Genomic DNA, 27135 nt, shown 5'->3' on the forward strand with positions numbered 1-27135 from the left:
GAATGGTGTTGTGTTCTACATTGACTAATGGTGTTGGGTTTAACCCCAAACCCTGCTGTTGGAGATGGGCACTGAGGTGTACATATGCATCTGGATTTTTTAGTTTCTGTCCTCTTTTAATTTTTAAGTCAAGGGGGGGATTGTCGGGTCTGTCCTGGGATGGTGACCTCCTCTCCAATTTCAACTTCTACCGCATACGGCAGCAATTGAGCTGATCGAAATGCCTTTTTCTGAATCATCAAAGCCCAGAGGGTTGCCCCCGAGTCGGGACCAGGCCTTGTAATATGTAGGGTCCAAATTAATTGCAAACCGATTGAGAACCTAAATAGTATGCAGCAGGGACATTGCGCACGACCCAGCAATTATCCTCTATGCTTTTGTCACCTATGGAAATTTTGAGCATACACCTGCTAGGCAGAACATGTTTACAGTTGGGGGTTTCCAGGCCCATTTCCCATTTATCAATCATTTTAAATGGTATGCAGTGATAGAATCGCAGCAAAAATGTCACCTGTGCAAAGAATCGTGGCAAAAATGCCGTGGTTTGACCCTTTAAAGGTGTACCCCATTATACCATTTAAGGAGAGCGGGGGTTCTGGGGGTGTCCCCCGCTTCCCTTAAATGGTATAATGGGGTCCGCAGGTTATGGGGGTGTCCCCTGCATCCTTTACATGGATTGCAGCAGCAAAACCACTGCCTTTTTGGCGCAATATTTAGCGTCCACTGCCATTTGTGCCGCAATTTTAACACGTGGAACCATTTAAATGTGGGAATGGTTGGATCTTTTGGGAGTTTCCTGAACATGGGTTTGCTGATGAAGCTCTTTTTGGTATTCAGGCACACTATGGCGAGAACAGACTCCTTCCCCTCATTTAACTTAATTGGGAGGAAAAACTGTTCTCTTATTTTCTGAATGTCAGCTAAGCTTTGAGCTGGTTTTTTATCACTTTTCACTACAGAATTTGGATTTTCAGATTGGGAATTAGTATAACATTTCAAAGTATTTCCTTCCAGTGTGGAATGCCACTTGAAACTGGAAGGAAGGTTGATTTTCAGGAATGGAGAGGAGTTCCCAGCACCAGTTTGTTGTCCTACAGCAATTCTTGTAATATCAGGTATTTGATTATTTTGGAAATTAAACTCAATTTGATCAGATTTTTGTACAACCATGTGGCATGTGCCATTTAAACTGACATGGTTGACACTTTATTTTAATTTTACTGCCCGGTTAGTCCAGAAGATCTTATTTACACAGTCTATCAGGTGATACAAACTGTGAAAGAGGTCATTACCTAATAGACACTATCCCTTTGGAGTCACAACTATAACCAGGTGCTTCACCCTATGTCGCCCAATTTTAATTCCAGATCCACAGTCCGCTCGACTGGAATTTCATTCCCGTCGAAGTTCTAGAGGTGTCCAGGAAGAGGGGTGAGCAGGATCTGGTGTCTCTCCCCCCTTCCTGAATTTAGCTGCTCAAAGGCCCATTTGGACTGAAGGGTGGCTTGGGATCCAGTGTCCACCAGTGCTAAAAATGCCTATTGCCCTTGCACTCGGACGGGGTCGTATAATCTACCTTCTTGCCTTGGCACACCCTCCACGCTGGAGGTTTGCACTTACACCTAACGTGGTTCCAGGCCGTGTAACACTCAACAAGCCAAGCACTTCATCTGTGGCTCATCCATGAGCTTGCACTCCCCAGCACTTACCCCCTCTGCCCTCTTCCCTGCTGCACTTGGGCATTCCGAATACTCACAAGGCATAGTAGGTTCGTCCTTTCTTCCTTTTTCCCCTCCACTTATTAAATGTTGAGTTTTGTAATGTATTTCACTCGCTTGTTCCCTCCCCTCGCCCTGTGGGCGCTTTGAAACAGTATTTTAATTGCTGTATAAGTACCTAACAAGCAAACAATAAATAAATAAACAAACTGCCTAGATTAAAGTTTCTTACCTAATTTCTAGTAAGTGATGATCATTATTTTTGTATAGTCTTGTTTATATGTGCTACTATATTTATCTAGGAGCTCCTAACTGATGCATTCATGCAGCCCACGTAACTTTGCCCGATTCTCTGATTGGAAAGTGTTTGTCAAAGTGAAATTCTGTCTTTCTTATACATCTGTGCATGTAATATGAAGTTATCAAGTCTGCATTGTAATATTTTTTCTATTGGGCTACCATTGTTTAAGGTAACTCGTATGCATGCATGACCTGAGATTAGGAAAGTTTCAAATTTGGATCTTGTTGTTTGTGAGAGAAACGGTTTGTTAATGTGTACATAGTCAACTTGAGAGATTGAATGATGTGATTGGGAAAAAAGTAAATTCTCGCCCCATATGATTTTGAAGATCAGTACAGACGTCTTAAAATACCTTTAGGGTTTTTGTGGGTTGAAATGTATACCCAGATTGTCTAATATTGAGTCCGCCTAGCAGATGGTGGAATTTAATGCAGCGTTTTGCTAATTATTTTCCAAAATGTCGGAGAGTCAGAATTAGGTACATATATATTCATAACAAATACATCAATATAATTTAGTTTTCAGTGATACTGTCAGGTTTGCCAGTGTTGCGTAAAGCACAAACGTTTTCTCAGAAGTCGGGACGCTATGCTACTCCTCCTCCCCAAATCAACAAGCCAACAGACTCAACTGGGATCTGTGTGACCCATGGACCAGGACAGGAGTGCTACTTGTCACACCCATGCTGGATTCAGTGAAGGATCAGGAGCTGTAGTGGCGACACGAGGAAATATTATAGGAGATGCTAATCATAAGGTGTAATGACCAGTGCCGATTCAGATTGAGCCAGGAATTCAGCAGGGGAGAGGAGGGGAGAAAGCAGAAGCAAAGAGGAAGGTTTTGAGGTGCTTCCGGAACTGGAGATGGTTCTCCTCAGGTTTCAGGGAGGCTGTTCCAGAGGGAGGCCCCAGCCGAAGAAAGAGATCTACCACCATCTCGTTGCTTGGTGAAGCGACTGACCCTGAGGGAGTTGGAGGCGGATCAGCGAAGAGCTTGAGGAGGAAGATATTTAGGAAGAATTTGGTTGAATTTTTTTTTTGATTGGGTAATTTTGCTGCATATAAATGCGGGGGCAGACCCCCTGAAACTCCCACTTCCCCCCTGTATATTGATTATATCCCTAAACCCACCCCCCACCATATACATGTGGCAAAATGCATTTTAAAAATCGCGACCAATTCTCCTGCGACCAATTCTGCCGTACAGTGATCTACCAACATCAGCAGGTAATTTTGGCATTGAAAATGTTACACGGGCTCACACCCCCCTCTTCATCCTTTAACAAGGTAATAGGGACTAGGTCCGGTCCTGCTGCTTTTCCACTTTTTTGCGACTTCAGCACCTTTTCCACCTTCTGCACCGTTAGAGACAAGTTTGTTATTCCAGGGGGCTCTAATCACCTCGCTATTATTACCAGGGGGCGTGTCTTGTGCAAAGCTATTGTACAAATTAGAAAAGTGGGACCACCAAGCGCCTGCAGTGCTGTCTGATCCATATTCAACTCAGTGGCAGAGATCATTTTCCAGAATAAAATGTTGTTCCCTTCCTCATAAGCTTTTAATAGGACACTCCACTGGTTTAGGACATACTCTCTATTTTTGAGTGCAACCAGCCTTCTATATATAGGCGGCCCGGATCAGGCTGTCCATAGCAGCTGCTCATTGAGAATGGATTTATGGGCAGGCGCAAGCTTTTATCTCCTGAAATCTCACATCTACAGAAGTGTCGTGTACGTCAGTTTATATTCTGCAGATATCGAAAATGTCTCTGTGTATAGCAAATGTTTTGTCCACTGGGCATAAGTACGTTTCCATGGGCCATCTGTATTCTGCTTGGGTCTTCAGGGCTGAGCCTGGGAAAGCTGAATGCATGATAGTCATTTTATGCATGCCCTTTGAAGATTAGTGTGATTGGTCCGTCAAATGCACCCACTTTAATTTGACCAGTTTTCAGAAACGGCATCAGTAGATTAATATAGTATTAAGAGCGTTACTGCAAACAAGATTCAAGTTTGATTGACTAATCATGCCTGTTAATTTTCTGTGAGATAATTCTTTTAATCGTGTCGTCGTTTGAAATCTTACTTTGCTTCTTTTTTTAAAGGTAGCATGCAAGGAGGCTCAGGAAATGAGGTATGTATGTTTACTTTGTTATTGCAAATGTTCTGAATTGTTCTACTTGGTTATCCTCTATTTTCCTTTAGGCACAGAAAGAGAGGCATAGAAGTGAACCTTTGGACAGTGGCCTTGTAATTATTCTGTTGATTGGGATTCCTACCTGTGTGAGCCAAAGTCCATTCATACCCATGTGGTGCAACGCCCCTTTGATCTTTTCTGTTTCCTAATTGGCTTACTCAACTTGTTTCCTGACAAGTCCTCATCTGAGGCCTCATCAGACACGCAAATATCATACATGCATCCATATGTGTCCTAAACTGCTCATGGCCGGAGTACAACGTGTACCCTATTTATTTCTAGATGTCTCCCTGTATCACTGGCCGTGATGTGGCCGCTTTTATGGTTGGTGGTCGCCCTTGTTGTAATTCTATTGAGATCATTGTGATCAGGAAAGGCTAGGTCGGTTCCAGGTCCAAGGGCCAAGCATTGTTCCTCTGTGAATGGCTACTGCCCGCCACGTAGAGTAAGTGTACTTGTTGATAGGACCAGTTATGACCACTTTTTAAATGCTGTCTGATTCAATACTGGGGGAATGCTGTGCCACCAGTGTAAATTGAATGATGGTTTCAGTGGATGCTTCCCAGTGATTGAGGCCGGGTTCTGTGACAAACCCCCCTTTCTGTATCTTGGGGGTAAAGGCTGGGGTGGCCATAGGTCAGGTGCAGTCACGGCTAAGTAAAGCATGTGCCCATTGGAGGTTTGCTGGGATGCTATGGCTTACACCGCCACACCCTGGATCTTTTGCAGCCTTAATAAATGCCAATAGGTGCTCCCTGTAGGAAGGATGGTGGCGCAAGGGGAGAAGGCATGTTTGTATAAAAAGGTGGGGTGATTTTGCTGATGAGTGCTTGTTTGCATTTAATAAACGAGAGGTTGATGGAGAGGGAGGCAAGAGCCATTTCAGGTGGAGGTGTGAGAATGGAGAGAGGTGGCTGGTGAGATGTGGAGAGAAGGAGAAGGTAGAGAGGGGGCTTAAGACAGGCGTCTACGGAGTGAAGAGTTGGTTGAGAGGAAGTGGATGATATTAAGGATGTTTGTGGTAAAATCATGCAAGACGGGAGGGAGCACATTAATGTTGTTTAAGGTGGCATCAGCAGATATGAGGAGGAGGAGGATATCAAGGAGGATAAAGGTGACATCAGGAGAGAGATAATACATTAAGGCATACGTGGAGAGCGATGAGGGTGAGGTTGGAGAAAACAATCAGACAGCTGGAGAGGTTGAATGAGAAGAGAAGAGGTGCAAAAGAGGGGATGGTTGAGGAAGAGACACAGGAGAAAGGAGAAGAGGAGTTGAGTAAAATAAACAGTTGAGTTAAGAGCCTTGGAAGAGTGAGTATTGTGGAATGAAGGAACACATATGTGACAATGGATTGAGTAGGCACAGGCACAATAGAGGCAGAGTGAAGGAAATAGAGAGAGCCCCTTAGATACAAGACTGTCATGAAACATTGAATATGAGTTTGCAGTGCTGGAGAGTAGAGTCAGTACCCAGAGATAGCAGGTGGCTGGAGGATTCCATCCAAGCCTGCTGCTAGGGTGTGCTTGTCAGCCACTTGGAGGTTGCTCCAGAGATTGTGCTCACTGCCATTCACTGTAAAGTTGGCTTGTACACAGGCCTAACGTGTGGGCGACACCAAACATGCAAGCTTTTGGAGAGAGGTTTTCTGGGACTTGAGGCAGAGGAGCTGAAACCAGAAGCATGGGGAGACAAGAAAGAAGTACTGGGAGTACTCTAAAAACAAGACTGTGGGTGAATGAGAAACCTTAAGGTATAACCACGACCCGGAGAATCACCTGCTGCTGGGCATAAAGGCTGAAGGAGAGACCATCCTGTTGTTACATTGCATGCTTCTAGTTGGCTCACTGGCATAGGAAGTGGGGAGCGTCACTTGAAATCCCATCCTCCAACATTGTGAGCAACCGAGGAATAATAAGGCAGCTAGGGAGAGGAATCCAGCATTCAATTTTGTAAATGACTGACACTGTGAGACATATCCATGAAGAGTTTTATCTGTTGGTATTTTAAGTAATGTCTCGGTAAAGAAGCATTGGTGAACCTCGTTCTTACATAGTTTCTTTGCTCTGTGGATAAGCCATCCTGTTGAGGTTTTCTTTTCATCTTTTTTTTATCTTACCTTTTACTAACCTTGTAAAGACCCAGCCTCCTAAGTAAAGTCTGGTACAATCTTAACATATTAGTCTGGCATTGATCCTTCTCAGCTTTGACAGTGTTCTCCCCCATCACAAGTTCCCTATTTAAATAGCTGGTCTGTTCAATTTAATTGTAACACCTAGCGACACATTCCAAAGCACATAAGACCGCAGCCCAAAGGCCAAAGGGGTATTGTGAGGAGACCCTGCCGAAATTCACAACCTTCCAAGACCCTTCCTGCTGTTGAAGCCCTTCCCCATTAGCATATGTACTAGACTTGTAGTTGCCAGAAAGAGAGCGCGGTATCAGGCGTAGTGCTTCTTTCCCCTGGCCCAACATGGCACACCTTTTAAGATTCCCTATCCTTGGGGAAGTCTTGCTACAGAGGTGAAAACCCCAAGCGCACTGGCAAATGGCAGCATCTGAAACCTACAGCGGCTAAAGGAATTGAACCACAGCTAACTGTTAAGAAAGTTCAGAGTGAATGCAGGAAGCTCAAGGAGGGCCCGTTTTACCTGAACAGCTGCAGCTCAATACTGTCAGCACCTTGCACTATCTTCAGCTGTGTTTTCTCGTTCTTCGACAAGTCTTTCCCTCCAATGGCCCCAAATATATTCTGCTTGAATCTCATCACAGCTGCCCCTGCTCTGCCACTAAAGAACTACATTACTGAGTGCCACTACCATTGATACCTCACCTCTCCTTTTCCTAAACTTTGACTGGTATGGTCGGAAAATGCTCAAGAGTTCCTATCACAGGTCTCCCACCACTCAGCTCAAAGTTGGAATGGCACCCCGTGTGTGCTTAGGACGCTATTTGTTTTTGTATTAACACTGTAATCACCACGAGGTGTTGAAATGTATGTTAATATAGTGTTTCTAACTGGTCTAAGTACCCCAAGTGTGCAATATTGACACGTATAGTGAGAGTGTGAATGAATGATGGAATGAATGGTGGTGTTTAAATGTGGATGTCGAGAACAATAAATATTCGTGTAAATTGCTTATAAATAAATATTTTTTTTGACAAGACTTGGCATTGTTTATATGTATACAGATGTTCTGATCTAATTTCGCCCAGGTTCATTTTTTGTTGTTCCACTTAAAATACAGAGCCTTTTTTGTCGCAGTCAGGATTAGCACTTCACCAAGGACAGGTCAGGTGACCTTTTAGTAATCATAGACCACAAATAGGTCACTATAACCCCCATAAAAACTCCCAGGGCAAATTAGAACCCCCAGGAATACAGACCCACAGGCACATAGAGGTCACATATACACCCAGGGCCTCATCAGGAGTCTGGCAGTATTCTGGCGGAAATTCTGCCGAACAGAATTAGCGTTACCGCCGGGACCTGCAGCTCAATTATTGTTGCCAGCTGGCGTGAACACGCACACCACAGAATTAGCGCTGAAACAAGGCACTCTGCCGAAATCCGGCACAAATATTTCTACCTCTCGTCATCTGTCGGCTCTAATAATGCCTGCAGAAATAGCATCATCGCCAGAGCAGCAAGCATGGCGGCGGCCATCTTTAAAAACAGAATCCAATGTGAATCGTCAAGTGTCTGGTGTTGTCATGTGAAGTTGACATGGTGTCTGTCTTGTGTCAGTGTATTGGTCATGTGCGTGTGACCTGATGAATTATTTATTGGCCGTCCATAGACTTCTGTGGCAGCGGGTCTGCATTGGAGGATGAGTGTACCTGGGTACTTGGCTGTTGTACTAGCAGGGTCGCTGTTATGGGATGTGTTGTGACACTTTGCGTGACATTGATTATGGATCAAACATGTTGCATTGTGGTACCTGTATTCATGTGTGTGTTGGTAGTCCTTGATGTTTGTGAGCATCAGCATATCCATACTGGTACGTCAACATGTACATGTTCTGTGGGCTGTACTGTGCCATTGGTGCGGGAGGTGGGGAGTTCCAGCATACATTGTCTTGTCATGGCATGAACTGTGCAGTTTTGGACCATGCACCTCTCCCCGACACCAATGTGGTTGGATGCATTGCACTGCACCCATTATCCTCCTATGTTGCCCTCTGTGCTTCCCCATGTATCCAGGCAGTGTACTATTCCATGGGACCATGACGTTATTGGGTGGAACCAGGGTAGCAGGCACAACATTCAGTGATATACAGGTTGGTATTTCAGGTCACCTCCACGTTCAGTGAGTGGTAGTTCTTCCTGTTGTGGTACACTTTGTGGGCAGTGAGGGCCACCAGCGCCACATGGGTACAGTCCAAGGCTGCAATGACATTTGGCATATGCGCAACGGCATAGAACTGTTCCTTCATGGCATGCAACTTTGCTGTTGTGGTTGGGCAGTGAGATATAGCATGGAACATGACACAGGAGGGCATTCAGCACCTGGACTAACACTGCAGTAAATGTTGGCTGTGTCATGCCATGCAGCATGGCCACAGAGTGCTGGAAGGTGCCAGTTTTTATGAATTGCAGGACGGACACTAGCTTTAGCAGTGGGCGCACAGCTGTCCTGATGTTGATCCTGCTCGCAATTTCCCCCCTTATTGTGGTGAGCAGCTCACTTAAGGTCTCCCTGTTGAGGCCGTACAGGGTAACCAACTGTCTGTAAGTGAGGGTTTATATTGACTCATAGGCCATGTCATGTGTTTCTCCCATTTGTTGCTCACGCGTCACAAGAATTCACTGTTTAAATTTCACTACGAAGAACTCTATGGTTCTATATGTCGGAAAATCCACCATCTAGGAGTGGCTAAGGTCTAATAGACCATAGGATGAAGTCTATAAGAATAAAATGCTACTAGATTATTTGAAAATAGAACTAGCGCGTGTGGATAGCAAACACAGGGGGAGTCAAACATGACATGCCTGAGCGAGAGCGAATTTATATCAACTTAATGACGAGATCTCGCGCCAGTGCGCAGTTAAAATATGTGTTGCCTCACCGCGCGAGAAAAAATTCTCCGCGGTGTGGCAAACAATCCGCATGAAGGGGTGAGTACAGAAAAACCGAATGCAGCGGCTACAGCCCATTATCAGTAATGCCAGCCTACACAATGCATGAGAGAGAGGGAATCTTTGTCTAAGAAGCAAGTGTGCTAACCAAATGACGGAAACATCAGTCCTATCATTAGGACTATTTTATAGCCCAACACACGCCTACGACTATACATCTGCCAGAATAGATCTTTTCAAATTTGTTCGAAAACTGAAACTCACCAAGTTTTTCTCCACACAAGTTGGGCACAAAACACGGAAAAACAACTCTGACACAGAAATTGCCTCCATTCTATCAGAGAAAGATCTGGCTCCCTTAATCTGTATAGATGAACTGCAGTCTAACCCTAATTCTGTTGATATACACACAGTAACTATGGACGACAACATACTGGCAGAACGATACGGTATTAACACCGACATGACTTGTTTTAGTAAATTCAAGCCAAAATCAGTTTTCTGCCGCAATATAGAATGCAGTCCTATAGATGTGTTTGAAAAACTGGTGATGAAAGATCTCAAAGGTCTATCCGGCTTTGCCGACATGAGGTTTAAAAATCTCAATCCCGCACAAACAAAGGCCCTGGAAACACTGAAAAATGATCATAACATAGTCATTCGACCCTCGGATAAAGGAGGGAGCATAGTTGTCATGGACAGTAGCAGCTATGTCAAAGAAGCAAACAGACAACTTAGTGACACTTCTTGTTATGAACTGGCGGACAAATCGATTTTAGGGATCACCAACAGGGAATATTACGAATTGCTGTTCCATTGGTGTGAAGAAGAGTTGCTAAATGATGATGAATTCCACTTCTTGAAGAATGCTCATCCAATAACTCCACTAATCTACTTCAACCCTAAAATTCACAAAACCCTAATAGACCCTCCAGGATGCCCAATAGTGTCCTCAATTGGCAGCCTTCTGGAAAATACCTCTAAGTTCCTTGATCACTTCCTCCAGCCGTTTGTGCTTAGCCTAAACTCTTACATTCGGGACACATCAGACCTCCTGTCAAAATTAAATGAGGTCAATTGGGAGCCTAACTATTTTCTTGTCTCCTTAGATGTAGTGTCCCTCTACACGTCTATACAGCACCCACATGGTTTAAATGCATGCCGTTACTTCCTGGAAAGCAGATCTGTTAGCTACCGTCAACATAATAAGATGTTGCTGGACATGTTGAAATTCTGCCTGGAACATAATTTCTTTCTCTACAATGATGCAATTTATAGACAAACCCAGGGCACAGCAATGGGGTCATGCATGGCGCCGACCTACGCCAATCTTTACATGGGCTGGTGGGAAACGACAGTGGCATGGAGTGAGGAGTTGGAAGAGTTTACCAAACATATAGTTGTGTGGTATTGATTTATCAATGATTTGTTCCTGATATGGGATGGAACACAAAAAGAGTTAGAGAAGTACATCATTATTCTGAACTCAAACACATTAAATTTGAAGCTAACTAGCACCATCAGTAAAAACACACTGGTATTTTTGGATGTCTTTTTGCAAATTGAGCAAAATCGACTTATTACCACCTTGTACAGGAAAGACACCAGTTCTAACTCCACGCTCCATGCTCACAGTCACCACCCTACAGCCCTCAAAAAATCTATACCCTATGGAGAATTCCTCAGGGCGAAAAGAGTGTGCAGTAATGAGGCAGATTTCCAAAAAGAAGCTAAAAACATTGGTCACAGATTTGTGAACAGAGGATATTCGAAAAATACAGTAACGGAATGTTTCATTAAAGCTGAAAAACAATTGAGAAGAGAACTCTTCAAACCCCATCCTAAATTAAAAAATGAAAAGATAAGGTTCATAACAGGCTACAACCAGCAAGCTAAACATATCAGGGCTATAATGCAGAGACACTGGACTATTTTAACCACTGACAAAGATCTGTGCAAAGTACTGGAACAGAAACCAAGTGTGACTTTTCGCAAAGCTCCGACATTGAAAAATATACTGGCACGAGCACGGTAATAACTGAGGTTTCTTCATTGAGCTGGTTCCCTAACAAACATGAACTTGTAGGTTTTCAAAAATGTGTCAAATGTAAAATGTGCCAACATGTTGCGAGAAATTCTCCAATCAGTACTGATGAGCAAGAATGGAAGTATAAGCACAAAATAACCTGTTTAACAAAGTTTGTGGTTTATGCAATAACATGCAGCTGTGGGTTACACTACATAGGATCTACTATTGGCCCCCTGAAATTACATATCTTACAACATTACAGAGCCATAAAAAATGGAGATCAAACATACCCCTTAGCGCTACACTTTGGTGAGAAACACAACAGAAATACATCAGAGATGAGTTTTGTAGGCTTAGCACATATACCACAGCACAATAGGTTGGGTAATAGGGAACTCAAACTGCGCCAACTAGAAGCCAAGCTTATTTGTAGGTTTGACACCTTAAAGCCCAATGGTTTAAATGTGGACTCGGAGCTATATGTCTTTTTATATGATTGATTAGATGCTTATAGTAGTTCTCATCAGTGAAGGTCCTATACTTCAGTGTAATGACCGTCACCAGCGTCACACTCTCCGTCTGTTCACCATCTGCTTTGGACAATAATCTCATGATATATTTAGGTTGGTTCCTGATATGGATAGAACATAGGGACAATGTTCTTTTAAAATTGATTTTAAGCTGGGTTAACATGTAGTGATTGGATGTTCCTTATCGTTAGTCATGTTTCTATGAATGTATATATTTATATATCACTTTGCACTTTCAGTATCAATCAAATGCACATGTCACTTTATATAACAGGCAGAATGCTCATCCATTCAAAAGATGGTATAATGGATCATTCAGTGGAATACTGCCCAGTGTCGGTGTGCCGGTTGCATAGTGAGGGAGAAATATGAGGTATCCCTAAAGAAAGAGAAACCTTTATGCTATGTCTTTCAGCTCATATACTCTTAGACGATTGGGGATTCTTAGAGACAGAGAGATCTCTGTTCTCTATCTCTCCCACATCGCAGTGTTTTTAGAGTAGTGACAACAACCCTTTTAGACATATTTACCTATTTGGACACTAGTCCGATTATTTTCTTATCATGCGGCTTCAATTTTGCACTTGCACTTTATCAATGCACTGAATTTTTATCAATCCATAGCATTGTACCACTCCATATGAAATGAGAGGCATCTATATTTCTGTCTGAAATTGGCTTCTATCCCCAGTATATGCACTTGCATACTCCTGGCGAGTAAGAGTCTAGCAGGTCCAACATGCACTACGCCTCACCCGTCATTTAGTTAGCACACTTGCTTCTTAGACAAAGATTCCCTCTCTCTTGTGCATTGAGTAGGCTGGCATTACTGATAAAGGGCTGTTGCTGCTGCATTCGTTTTTTCTGTACTCACCCCTTCATGCAGATTATTTGCCACACCGCAGAGAATTTTTTCTCGAGCGGTGAGGCAACACATATTTTAACTGCGCACTGGCGCGAGATCTCGTCATTAAGTTGATATAAATTCGCTCTCGCTCAGGCATGTCATGTTTGACTCCCCCTGTGTTTGCTATCCACACGTGCTAGTTCTATTTTCAAATAATCTAGTAGCATTTTATTCTTATAGACTTTATCCTATGGTCTATTAGACCTTAGCCACTCCTAGATGGCGGATTTTCCGACATATAGAACCATAGAGTTCTTCGTAGTGAAATTTAAACAGTGAATTCTTGTGACGCGTGAGCAACAAATGGGAGAAACACATGACATGGCCTATGAGTCAATATAAACACGAGAACACACCAGTTGGGAACAACTACAAGCCTGAGGAAGCTCGCGAGTTTAGCGGAACGCGTGGCGTTTTCCCACCCGTTGAGGTGAGTGGTGCCTTATGCCTGGTCTGACCAGGTATTGCCTTGTATGCTTTTTTATGATGTTTTGCACTACTTTTTGATACAATAAAGGAATATAATTTTTAACTTAGTATATGGTCGTGAGTGCTTGGGCAAGTTTTTGGCTAAAGTTGGAGGTGTTACTCATCTGTCTACCTGCACCTTTTTCCTGACATCTTTTTGTAATGTTTAGAGCCCAGCCCGTTCTAGCCCAATAGCACCAGCTCAATAATGAGGCAGAGCGCAGTCTAGGGGCTGACAATTGTTTTCCCATATATATATATATATATATATATATATATATATATATATTATTTTTTACCAGGTATATAAATGTCACTAGCCCACAGGACCTCCACAAACAATGATTTTCTTTTTTTTTAATGTAAGTCTAGAAGTATTGAATGAATCCGCTCACGCTGCGCTACACTGTTCTTTTCTAAAAGTTGTAGAATGACGGTTGAGCGCAGCACGCAGTGGCTGCTGGGGCGCACTTGCTCGCAGCTCGGCTCCCGCTGGGTCCTAAAGACTGAGCGGGAAGCTATACGCTGAGCGTATGAATTGCTCGGCTTGAGGAGGCGGGGCCGGGAGACTAATGCGAGTGCGTTCGCTCGCAGCTCCGACCCCGGCTCCTATTTCTACGTGAAACTAAAGCGGGTCACGAGAGAATGCTGGACGACGAACGGAGCGAACGTCCTCTGCGGCTTACTCAGAAACTTATATGAGGTAACATTAACTACTGATCAATGTTATACTATTACCAATATAGACGCGTGCGCTATTCACTAAGTAAAATGCATATGTTTGTGCATTATGTTAACGCGAAAGCGTTAGAATAACAAGCTAGACAAATTTGAGAAAGGTACTTGGCTCAAGGAACATCAACAAAGAAAGAGGAGTAGAGAGGCATCTGGGGTCATCTTATAGTTACAGACTGGCCCAGATTGGCTAGGGAGTGTGAGGCAGGACTACAGGGACCCAAAGGACTGTCGGCATTGGTAGTCCAGAGACATTTTTTATTGGTTTTCAAACTGTGTTACCTTTGTTGTTTTCTAGACTTCCAGGAGGTCCTGGAAGGAAACTAAAATGTTACAAAGTTTTTAAAAATATATATAAATAAATAAAACTGAAGTTTACTTTAAATTGCTGTGGGAACAGTAATAAAAGAATAAAGCATAATGCTCGCCTCCGTCATGCCATAGAATGTATCAACATCCTGCCACTTCCACCTTAAGCTCCTAAGGCACATTTTTCCATACCTCTCCTCCTCCAACAGACTCACTGCTATTATGTCCACTGTAATGTCAAGGAACAATAATACAGTGGACCTCGGCAAATGAGATTTTAACCTTTCTTCATATAGACAACATAAAACTGGTCAATATCACAAAATATATTTATTTATATACAGCTTCACAATTTTTGTTCACATACCATGTATTTTAAATACAAACATTTTCAACATCTACCTATCTATTCCACCAATCATGTCACTGCTCATTCACACACTCACTAATGTATATATCTACATACATGGGTTACTCTACAACCCACACTGAACTAACGATATTAAACCAATTCCTTACACCTATATTAATTCATAATGTGTGTTCATACAAAAAACCAAACAGCAAACTGCTTATTCGATGGTATCAACATATGTTTCGGTCGTCAGGTGTCGGCTATAAATCAAACCACAAAGTTAATGCGACCTTCTTCAGGATGCGGGTGGTTCGAGATGAAACCTGCCCCAAGTGTAAAAGGGTGGGAGATGTCTTCTAGCATCAATCGACAAATAAACAAATATGATATCAAATTATGGTTCCAATCTCTTATTAAATCAACACAGAAAAAAGTGTGTGTATACTGTCCTGAATGTGTATACTGTCTGTCACTCACCTCCAAAATACAATGATGGCGCTTCGTGACAGTACCGGAATTAATACTCAGCCCTACTGTGGAGCAATTAACAGGAGTCTGAAAAAAGAAGATGAGACACAAAATGAGCCTACCTATGTATAACTACAACAGAGTTAATTAAAATGAGGACAGTCAATGGCCTAGATATTTCATATTAATCAGGTAGAGAGGCCTTACCTGATCCGTGCGTCAAGGAAGGCACTTCTCAGAGAAAGCACTGTGCAGTGATCCATGCTCATAGTCCCGGGAAAATGAAGGAAAACAGTCACTTGTCTATAATCAAGACAAATGACCCATTTGTTACGGGGTCCCTCTCTATTTTCATCATTACAAATTGTGAAGCTGTATATAAATAAATATATTTTGTGATATTGACAAGATTTATGTTGTCTATATGAAGAAAGGTTAAAATCTCATTTGCCGAGGTCCACTGTATTATTGTTCTATGTGATTAGCCTGGAGGACCTGCGGCTTAACAGGCACACTTATTTTCGAAACTGAATGAGTACAGCCCACTGGCTGAAAGGGAGCGTATTGTTACACAGCTTAATAATATAGCTTTACCCAAATGGATAGTGTTAATGTTTTTTCATTCTCTGATGATGATTATAAAAAACTACTGGATATTCCAGCTTTGTTTGACAACGAAACAACAACAGAAAAGATATCGAATGGGACAGACGAGTTAAACGTCATTACGGAGGAAAAGAAGAAATTAGCACGTACACAACTACATGGTAGCTATATGCTACAATATCTGAAAGGCGGGATAATACCTGAGGGTCTACAAGTGAAGATAATCCCTAGATTGTTCATTGAAAATCCCAGATTTCAAAAAAATGGCAGTGGGGTCTGCAATAAGTGCTCGAGGGACTTGATAATCCTCATAATAGAAATAGCGGAGGAAGTGGCTAAGGCACAAAATGAAGAACTACAATGCTTAGAAAAACTTTTTTATGAAAACAAGTCCATAAAATAGGTGAAACTGCAATTAGAAACTCTAGAAGAAGAAATAAAAAATAAAAAAATTTAATCAGCTAAATCTAGATCAGAAAATAAATAAACTGAAGAAAGATCTGAACAATTATAAGCAGGAAAGAACTTAGCCTTACTTGTGAGCAGGGTTCTACACAGAGACCACTACAGGTCCGTACAATCAGAGACCAAACCGCTACTTGAATTTCTCAAACACTTCTGGCTCATCCAGTGATTCGGACCATTCAAGTACAGCACAAGGAGGTACCAGTGCAGTAAATATCTGAGGACAGCAACCTCTTTTTTTTCGGAGGGGTGGTCAAAGAGGTCACCCCAGACAAAGACAGCAGCTGGGACCGGGAGTCTGAACACGACAGTGGTACCAGAATCAATAGACACGGGCAGTATTCTGATATTCAATCTGTCATCATTTGTTCTGACCGACACTGAGCAAGACCTTTTGTCCAAAGGCCTCTCGTATGTCCCAGTATCAAGAGTGGATCCTTTTACGTGTGAAAATGAACTTCACAGATTTTTCCAGAAGATTAGATTAACACACTATTTTGAGGTTTTCCCTCCAAGTATACAGGTAGGGAATTGTGAAAATCACCATGACCGAGATGAAGTGAAAAATATAACAGGCTTAAAACCAAAGTCACATTTCACACCTCCGGTACATGTATGTCCCCCAGAAATCATGGCTTTTGAAAATATCTTGAGAAAACAAGTAAAAGACGCTATAAAAAAAGAAAAATTATCATCACGATAACCTGAAGAAAACTGAACGAGAAGCTCGGAAAAACTTGTGCGAGAATTTCCGCCTGACTATCAAACCTACTGAGAAAGGGGGGGCATTGTACTAATGTATACAGAGAAATATGATGAGGAATGCCTAAGACTGTTGGGAGATGAAAGATCATATACAAAATTAGAACAAGATCCCACAAAGGTCCTGCAAGAGGAAATTGGCAATCTTATGAAACATGCCTTACAGGAGGAGTGGATTAGTAAGGAAGAACAATCATTCTTACGTAAGATCCATCCTAGAAGGGGAGCATTTTACATACTCCCAAAATTGCATAAAGATAGAGAACATCCACCAGGGAGACCCATAGTTTCAGCAATTGACTCCTTACTGGAACCTCTATCAGTATATACTGATTTATTTTTAAAAACCTTTTGTCGAACATATGCCAGCATATATAAAAGACACAACACATATGCTCCATATCCTAAACATCATCATCGAATCACGTGACATTTTGGTCACCATGGACGTAGAATCACTCTACACGTCCATCCCACAGATGCAAAGTCTAGCAGTATTGAGAACAGTGCTAGAAAAACGTGAAGAACCATTAACCCCACAGACAGGCTTCAAACTCGAATGTACACGTTTAGCCATGTGTGAAAACTATTTTCTTTTTTTTATAAAGTCTGTGCAAACAACTTAGGGGTGTAAGCATGGGTGCCACATTTGTGCCAGATGTGGCAAACCTTTACATGGCGAATTTTGAGAATGATTTCATCCTAGGATTGCATAACTCCTTACAACAACACATTTTTGGGTAAAATGTGGTGGTATGGAAACGCTTCATTGATGACATGTTTTTCATCTGGAGAGGCTGTGAAGACTCTTTATCAGTATTTTTTCTATGGATCAATGCATGTGATCCAAACATACGATTTACCATGGAATGGCATAAGACTCAAGTGAGTTTTTTGGATCTGTTGATTCTAAAGAAGAATAACCATCTTGAGACCACCTTATTTAAAAAAAGTACTGATAAGAACTCATTATTACACTTCACGTGCTTCCATCCCTCAGGCTTAAAACTTAATCTACCCTACGGGCAGTTTCTTCGCATCAGAAGGAACTGCACCGACAAAACCGAGTTTGTGAACCATTCAGAAAAACTCCAGAACAGACTGATTGAGAGGGGGGTACCCGAAAACGTTGGTGAACCAACACTATAAACGCGCCTCAAATACCCATCGGGACGTCTGTCTATCCATGAGAGTTAAAGAAAAAAATGACAGATTGATCTGTGTATCCACCTTTTCACCGATCAACAATATGCGCAAAAAAAGTGTGAATAAGAACTGGCACCTCGTGAAACAACCTGGTAGTCTGGCAAGAAAGCCCATGTTTGCTTTCAAATGAAGCATGAGTTTACGACAGAAGCAAGTCCACACCGATACAGAAACTGATTAAAATCAATCAGTGAGGAATCAATGGTCTTTAACACCGGTCACAGGAGACCACAAATGCGGTCACTGTGTTGCATGTCCTTTGAGGGAAAGAAGAAAAACCTTTGAGTACGGGAACAACAAAAAGTGGATATTGAAAGATCATACAAACTGTCGAGCATAAATGTTATATACATCATCATGTGCCCATGTAATTTATTGTATGTGGGCAAAACTATGAGAGAAGTGCGCCAAAGAATATTGGAACACCGCTTGTGCCAAAGAAATAAGGTACGTGACAAACCACCAGTTGAACACTTTGAAAAAATGGGACACACTGACAAAGATATCAAGTGGTTTATCCTCCAGACTATTACAACTCCAAACTAGAGGTGGAGACATGTCCACAATGTTACATCGACTAGAACAAAGATGGATCCATACTCTGGACACTGTGAGAAAAGGCCTCAACATTTCCATCTAATGGAACAAGCTGGTTACGGGGTAAAGCGATAACTGTATTTTCCCCAGGCCATCCTCAGTACCAACACTGAGCTGCCGTTCGGTGGGTAGGAAAGACCTTGATGGGCATTTGGACGACACCAGTATTTGGTGGTACGGCAGACATGGGTATTTCGCAGTAGTGGTTGCTCTTGTGCTAAACTATTTCTGGGATTATTGTAGATGTCCTCGGTCCCATTGGACTATACCGAGTGTGTCTTGAAGTTCGCCGCCCACTCTGTGTATTTATTCTGTGTGTCTGGGGGCCTCCTTTGGACTGCATTGAGCCTCTGCAGTCTGCTCCTTACCGCGTGTATTCATACTTGTGGTGGTTGGACATTGGGCGTCACTAACCTGCACCAAACATTTTATTTATTATTTCAGCATTTTTTTTGCACACAACAAAACGTTTCACATTTGTTTACTATTCTGCTATTTTTTTTGCATTTCTCTATGATGGTTTCCCCATCATGCTGCATCAGTTTCAGATTATATGTCTCGCTATGTATGGCAACTACCATGCCCAGGATGCATTGCGAGTGTTTCTTTTCAGAAAGTCCGTCTTCTCCTTTCTATAAAATGAGACTGGAGCCATGCCCCTTTTTTGATGGGCGTTCATCCCTCTGCCCGGAAGGACTTAGACGCTTTGCTGAGTCGTACGAGCACATCCACGGAGACAAGTAAGCACTTTAATTGCCATGATTTAGGGCATCATGATTGGGGAGATACGAGCAGGCATAGAAAGGCCTACGTGCAAGGCATTCCTCTTTAAACCTGTGAGCCTGTGTGTGGCTTTTGAAAACATTCGAGCGCATTGATAGCACACATGCCAGGCGGATTCATCATCATTTTTTAAATAAATACGCATGAGGACAAGACGTGCTAGTCTCTTATGTGTTGCTAGGGTCAGGGGCATCCACTTTGGACAGCTGTGGGCCGTTGCAGTTTGCACGAGCAGAAGTCCATCATGGGCTGAGAGCCACTGTTTCACTCGGGATAACACACCAGCGTGTAGACATGGTAGAGGTGCGGCTGTTTTATTTTCATTTTCATTTTCTATAGGGAATGTTCCATGACTAAGCGATTCGGTTTAGGTGAAATCGTGATGCTCCCACAGTGCAGTGGGGGGTCCTTGATCGAATTGCGTACTTGAGCGAGATCTCAAGGCATGGGTTGGCAACTTTTCAGGTAATATAGTTGCTTGCCTAAATCAGGGGTCTTTTCTCTTTTATCTCCTCTAGATATAAATGCCCCGCATTCGTGCATACCATCGGCTGTCTTAAATTGGGCGGCTGCCCTTGAGAGTAGAGATCACCTCCCTACCTCCATGATAGATGGAAAAGAGGTAAGCTATTTGGGTTACATTCATGAATGTGTAATGATGAAAATAGAGAGAGACCCCATAACAAAAGGGTCATTTGTCTTGATTATAGACAAGTGGCGGTTTTCCTTCATTTTACCGGGACTAAGAGCATGGATCACTGCACCGTGCTTTCTCTGAGAAGTGCCCTACCTTGACCCACGGATCAGGTAAGGCCTCTCTACTTGATTAATATGAAATATCTAGGCCATTGACTGTCCTTATTTTAATTAACACTGTTGTAGTTATACATAGATAGGCTCATTTTGTGCCTCATCCTCTTTTTTTAGACTCCTGTTAATTGCTCCACAGTAGGGCTGAGGATTAATTCCAGTGCTGTCACAAAGCTCCATCATTGCATTTTGGAGGTGAGTGACAGACAGTATACACACAAGTTTTTCTGTGTCGCTTTAATAAGAGATCGGAACCATAATCAGATATCATATTTGTTTATTTGTACATTGATGCTAGATGACATCTCCCACCCCTTTACACTTCGAGCAGGTTTCATTTCGAACCACCCGCATCCTGAAGAAGGTTGCATTAACTTTGTGGCTTGATTTATAGCCGACACCTGAAACATATGTCGATACCATTGAATAAGCAATTTGTTATTTGTTTTTTTGTATAAATACACATCATGAATGAATATAGGTGTAAGGAATTGGTTTGATATTGTCAGTCCTGTGTGGGTTCTAGATTAACCCATGTATGTAGATATGTACGTTAGTGAGTGTGTGAATGAGCAGTGACATGATTGGTGGAATAGATGGGTAGATGTTGAAAACATTTTTTTGTATTTTAAAGATATGGTATGTGAACAAAAATTGTGAAGCTGTATATAAATAAATATATTTTGCGATATTGACAAGATGTATGTTGTCTATAAAAAGAAAGGTTAAAATCTCATTTACTGAGGTCCACTGTATTATTGTTCTATGTGATTAGCCTGGAGGACCTGCGTCTTAACAGGCACCCTTACTTTTTAAACTAATTGTAATGTCAAGACTGGACTATGCAAGCTCTGTATCTCTTGGTCCCCCGGCATCGCAATTTAACAAACTCCAAAGAGTCCAAAACGCTGCCGCCAGACTCCTCCTTGCACTGGGACACAGGGATCACATCTCCCCCGCTCACCGCACCCATCACTAGCTACCTGTTGTACGAAGGGCCACTTTCAAAATTGTATGCATTACCCACCGAGCAGTGCACAAAACTGCCCCAGCTTACCTACAAGAGAAGATTATACCCTACCACCCATCACGCGCCCTAAGGTCAAGCACTGCCCTCTTACTAATGATTCCTGCTTCATATTCAACCAGGATTGGGGGGTCGGCCCAATAATCCCTGGCTCAGACTCTGTGGAACTCACTCCATCCTCACAATCGACCCAGCCAAGACTACATGGCCTTTCAAAAAGCTCTAAAAACCTGGATTTTTCCATAACCATGACTAATGCCCGAAACACACCGCAATTATAGAATGCAGAGTGCAATGAAAATAGGCTCTCCGACACATGCTGACCCTGAGAATAATAATCCTCTGATCATACAAATCATAACCTACTACAGTCCACCATGTGAAACCACCCCCGAGTACCTATACCACGAACCATGAGAACAATAACTACCAGCTCATCCTGATCCCGAAAGTAACCAGGACCAGTGAGCTCCAAAAAGTACACCACCCGCTCCAGACACTCACCTCTCCTACCACCATGCTCACTCTCGCTTTATACCAACAAACAATAGAATGCAGCAATACCTCTCGATCAATTTCGGCCCAGCTGCACACATACAAACAATTCTACATGAACACCTCAACAACCTGCTAGAACGCAGCTATACAAAATCAGCCTATCTGCACACATAAACTGCCTACACAGGTCTAATGCTGCCAGAATGCAGTCTGAGACCAACCACCTGACTGCACACATTCAACTGATCTCTCACTACCACCACACCTAATGTTAGGATGCTGCCTCTATCACGCTAATCTCACTGGCAGCACACATATCGCGTGCACCCAAGCACTGTATTCTACCCTACTCTCTTGACTGACCTGGACTGCGGTCCCCAAAGGCGTTCAACCTACAAGCACTTTGTGGTCATACCAACGATATATACAGCGCTATATAAATGCGAAATGACAATAACAATGTAAACTTTCTGATGTTGAGTGGTCTTGTGTATGTGATGATCCTAGCAGGTTTAAGATCGACTTAGATGTGCGCTATACGCAGCAAAGGATCATTCATTATATTTATTGGTCCCTGAAGATGTGGTCCTGTAAGTTAAGTCAAGATAACCTTTGCTGTAACTGCAAAAGGGAAGTAGGTAGCACTTTGCATCTGCTTTGGCTGTGTAGGAAAGTGAGGATGTGTTGGGGGGGATGTTCTTCAGCGTATAGATCTTATGCTGGGACTTCCCCCTCCCTCGCACACCTTTGCTATGTGTGTTGGGTCTGTTCCTGGCTGACCGGAACTTGCCTACTGGTAAACTCTTCTGGGTTTATGGAGCCCTTGTGGTGGCTAGAAAACATATTTTGAAGAATTGGAAAAGTGATGTTTAACCCACTGTTGATGACTGGCTAGACAGCCTGTTGATTCTGTCCAGCAGGGAGAAAGTGTCCTTTCAAATTAAGCGGCAACATGATAAGTACGAAGACATTTCGAATGCATTCATTGGGCCTCATTACGACCCAGGCGGTAAGTTACCGCCTGGGCCGTGACTTTACCACCATGGCGTAAACTACGTTTACGCCATGGTGGTTGGCGGATTTACCGCCCCATTCCGACCTTGGCGGGGCGGTAAGTCCCCAATCCCCATTTACCCTTCCCCATTCCCATTTTTGCCCCATAGGGCATAATGGGAGTGGGGAAGGCGTTAATTACGCCACCGTAAATTACGGTGGCGTGATTAACTCCATGGTCCCTTAGCGCCATGGATTTTAACACCTGCTAAAAGCAGGTGTTAAAAGCGCCATGGCGCTAAGGGACCTCGTACTCAGGCGGTAAGGGTCGGCGCTGTTAACGCTGCCGTTTACCCCTTACCGCCTGGGTCGTAATGAGGCCCATTGAGTTATATGACTAGTTTTCTTCCTTTTTGTCCCTCTCCTTTCATTCTTCGGTCTTTATTTGTATAGTGGCAAGTTTGTTGCCCTTATGTTCTAAGTGTGTTCTTATATGACTGCATGTTGTACATAGTTCGCTGATGTTTATGCTGTTGTAAAATCAATAAATATATTTCTTTGTGCTCCGTAGTCATTGGCATACTTGTACATGACGACATAAAATGGAGTCCAGGGTGGGTCGTTGTGTGGTTCCACTTACCAATCAATTTCATTGCACATTTCTTTTTTAAATGGAGTGCATGAACCTTTTTATAGGGTGAACATACGGCATTTCGTAACCTGAATCAAACCATCCGTAAGCTAGCATGTAGCACCATGATACTAACCTTGGCAGTGTTAACTGGCTGGCACATGCCCTCTCCTCTGCCTTTATTGCTGCAAGACAAGAAAACACCTCTTACGCATGGATGAATGAATTCGTAACACCCCAGGAAGCCCTAGAGGCTGCCAAGAATAGTTCTGTTCCAAATAAGGGAGTCATTTGGCTGTTGAATTGTTTTCCCACTTAACTATTCTTGTACACCCCAAGACTCTCATCTTCCATATTTCGATCGTTTATTTTTTTTTAAGGAAAGGACCGTCACTTACCAAAGAGTTCTTGAACATATTTTGAACAGAAAGGTGACTCATCTTAATTTGACCCCGTTTCATGGTATGCACTGCAATACTTTGAAAAGCGTTCGTTAATATTTTCACAATACTTGTTGTTTCGTTCAGAACTAATGGACTGCATGAAAACAGCTGGCAGCTGGTTAAGTACCCCTTTTGGGCTCGTGCATTATTTAGAAACCATGTGCTCGGTTACCGTTTTCTGACTGGTTTCATCAACAGCCACATCACGCGAGCAGAACCACACGTGGCTTGTTACCTGCAGACGTCCGAAGCAAGCATTGCTGGCGAAGGGGAAAACCAGGATATCATATGCCGTACTTCAGCTCGGCAAAGTGATGGCTACATGAACATATGTTCCAATATGGCCTTTGTTTCTTTGTTTGAGGTCACACTTGCAGACTCAGCTGAAACAGTAGCTGCTAATTTGACATTGGTCTGACATTTTAATTCGCTGAAAATATGAGCGCTGAAGTCTGGTCTAGCTGCTGTGAGCAGAAATGTGGGCATAGAACAGAAGCTGCTGGGTGTTTAGTTGACAAAACGAAAGAAACCTGCTTTTCAAAATGTTTGTATCTAGTAGCCATAGTGCACAGTTTCAAATGCCCAGTCCAACCATTTCCTTTTCTTTTTTCCGTTTTGCAGGACCTGGGAGAAAGTGGCTCGCTGAAGGTGGTTCACTTTGGATTAGTGTAAACAATAACCAATACTCGGCATTTTTCCTACGTCAGAAGTGTTCCTGGCCCTGGCGTAGTCCATAATTGAATATGATTTGTTTGTAATAATTGTGAACGTTGTAATCCATAACCCTGAATCATGTTGCTTAAGTCTCTTAACTGTCATTTAAACTTTATTGCAGCTGAGTACAGATTTGTAAATTCACATTTGCGTTTGCTTATTATGTAAAACAAAAAAAAAAGTTTAAAAAAAACACCTGACAACAGCAGCCAAATATCTGATTAAAAGAGGCTATTTTAGTTCAACTGTCATCTTTCATTTTTAAATATCCTGAGCCATTGGCCTTGTGTCATATTTCATCGTCTTGCATAGCAGAGAGACAGCCGCATTGGACCTTTTTTGTTAAATAAACAAATATTATTATAACATAAACACAAAGTGTGTACGCTTGCAATGTAGCAGGCCCACCCGTGGCTTTAAATCTTCATGTAGACTTGCTTGTCTGCAGTTCTATGCACAGTCATTGAACTTCACAAAAGTGTTATCAATCTGTCTTTGTTGTCATTTCTTTCCATCAGGTATATTGCAAAAGAGTGCAATGCCACACACATCATTCTACAGTGTCTCACATACTCACTTGTTAGTGCTGTAACCATGCTGTTATTGGCTGGCAAAGAGTAAGTGTTGATGTAATGTATTTATGTAGTAAGGAATGAAAGCGAATCATATTGCCAACTGCTCCCCTACCCTCCACTCCACAACTCCCACCATTTTTACAATAGGGTCTTCTTTATCTTTGCCTTCTGTGGATGTCAACTGAGGAGAGGCTGATCTCTGTGACAGTGTCCTCTGCCTGGCCCCTGTGGTGAAGAGTGGGGTGGCGAGGATCCTACCATGCCCCAGGAAGCTATAATGGCCCCTGTTCCTTTAATGGGAGTTCCAGCAGGAACAAACCTGTTAATACATTAACAATCATTTGGTACAATTACACCTAGAAAGTACTCCACCCAGGATTTGCAGGGCCCCTGCCTCCCAAAAAATGTTTGAGCAATACAATCGCAACTCCAGGGATTGTTACAAAAGGGTGGCTGAGTTCTGGGGGACTATGCGAACACTGCAGAAACACTAAGGACCACTGTCAAAGAACAGATGCGAATGATCTTACAGTAAAAACAAAGACTTTCTTGAACTACATTTGTGAGAAACATGCACAAAGTAGTGTGCCAAGATGGCGCTGGGCTACATGTGGGCTTCTTCCACAGTGCTAAGCACTTGGGGGCATGGCAGCAGGGACCGGAGAAGAACCACCTGCAGTTTGAAATGTACCATTACATTTGTGCTACTAATCAACATGTTCACTTGAATACTTTAAGGTCCCATGGGTTGGATAGTCCCATATACAAACTGCAGGAATTCAGGTAGCAGTGTGGGTGTTGGGACGTAGAAGAGGAGCAATCTACGAGCATGGTGGTGAGGAAAGCAGTACGAAACAGGTGGAGCTGGAGAAAGAATGCTGTAGAGTGAAGGCCAGAGAACAAGTGAAGTGCAAGGAAGCAGTGGAGAGTAAAGAGGTGGTGAAGACCAACGAGGAGGAAAAGAGTGAGGAGCAATTTACGAGCATGGTGGTGAGGAATCCAATAGGTAACAGGTGGAGCTGGAGGAAGAATGCTGTAGAGTGAAGGCCAGAGAACAAGTGAAGTGCAAGGAAGCAGTGGAGAGTAAAGAGGTGGTGAAGACCAACGAGGAGGAAAAGAGTGAGGAGCAATTTACGAGCATGGTGGTGAGGAATCCAATAGGTAACAGGTGGAGCTGGAGGAAGAATGCTGTAGAGTGAAGGCCAGAGAACAAGTGAAGTGCAAGGAAGCGGTGGAGAGTAAAGAGGTGGTGAAGACCAACGAGGAGGAAAAGAGTGAGGAGCAATTTAGGAACTTGGTGGTGAGGAATCCAATAGGTAACAGGTGGAGCTGGAGGAAGAATGCTGTAGAGTGAAGGCCAGAGAACAAGTGAAGTGCAAGGAAGCAGTGGAGAGTAAAGAGGTGGTGAAGACCAACGAGGAGGAAAAGAGTGAGGAGCAATTTAGGAACTTGGCGGTGAGGAATCCAATAGGTAACAGGTGGAGCTGGAGGAAGAATGCTGTAGAGTGAAGGCCAGAGAACAAGTGAAGTGCAAGGAAGCAGTGGAGAGTAAAGAGGTGGTGAAGACCAACGAGGAGGAAAAGAATGAGGAGCAATTTAGGAACTTGGTGGTGAGGAATCCAATAGGTAACAGGTGGAGCTGGAGGAAGAATGCTGTAGAGTGAAGGCCAGAGAACAAGTGAAGTGCAAGGAAGCGGTGGAGAGTAAAGAGACGTTGAAGACAAACAGGGAGGAAAAGAGTGAGGTGCAGCAGTGGGGGCACATCCACTGAGTGAACTGGTTGGAAGTAAGAGAGGAAGGAAAAGAATAAATGAAGTTGGGGGCAACAGCAAAAGAGGAAAGGAAGAGTGTAGCTTGGAAGAGGTTTGGAGAAACATCAGCGGAGGAGGGGTGAAGAGTCATGAAGAGGAATATGAAGGGAACATTCAAAG

The 27135-nt window shown here is 42.9% G+C and overlaps 1 protein-coding gene across 12 annotated transcripts in view; it reads left to right on the forward strand.

Moving 5' to 3' along the window:
- Positions 1 to 24874, forward strand: part of WDPCP (WD repeat containing planar cell polarity effector) — a 3071480-nt gene extending 3046606 nt beyond the window's left edge. For all 12 annotated transcript variants that reach the window (XM_069608194.1, XM_069608204.1, XM_069608201.1 and 9 more), the window contains 2 exons: positions 4123 to 4151; positions 24537 to 24874. In XM_069608194.1, coding sequence (XP_069464295.1) covers positions 4123 to 4151; positions 24537 to 24587 — 80 coding nt within the window. In that variant the 3' untranslated portion in view covers positions 24588 to 24874. The remainder of the gene's footprint in view (positions 1 to 4122; positions 4152 to 24536) is intronic.
- Positions 24875 to 27135: the final 2261 nt, after the last annotated feature.

Source organism: Ambystoma mexicanum, chromosome 4q (genome assembly GCF_040938575.1).
Source record: "Ambystoma mexicanum isolate Mex_15411 chromosome 4q, UKY_AmexF1_1, whole genome shotgun sequence".
Lineage (NCBI taxonomy): Eukaryota > Metazoa > Chordata > Amphibia > Caudata > Ambystomatidae > Ambystoma > Ambystoma mexicanum.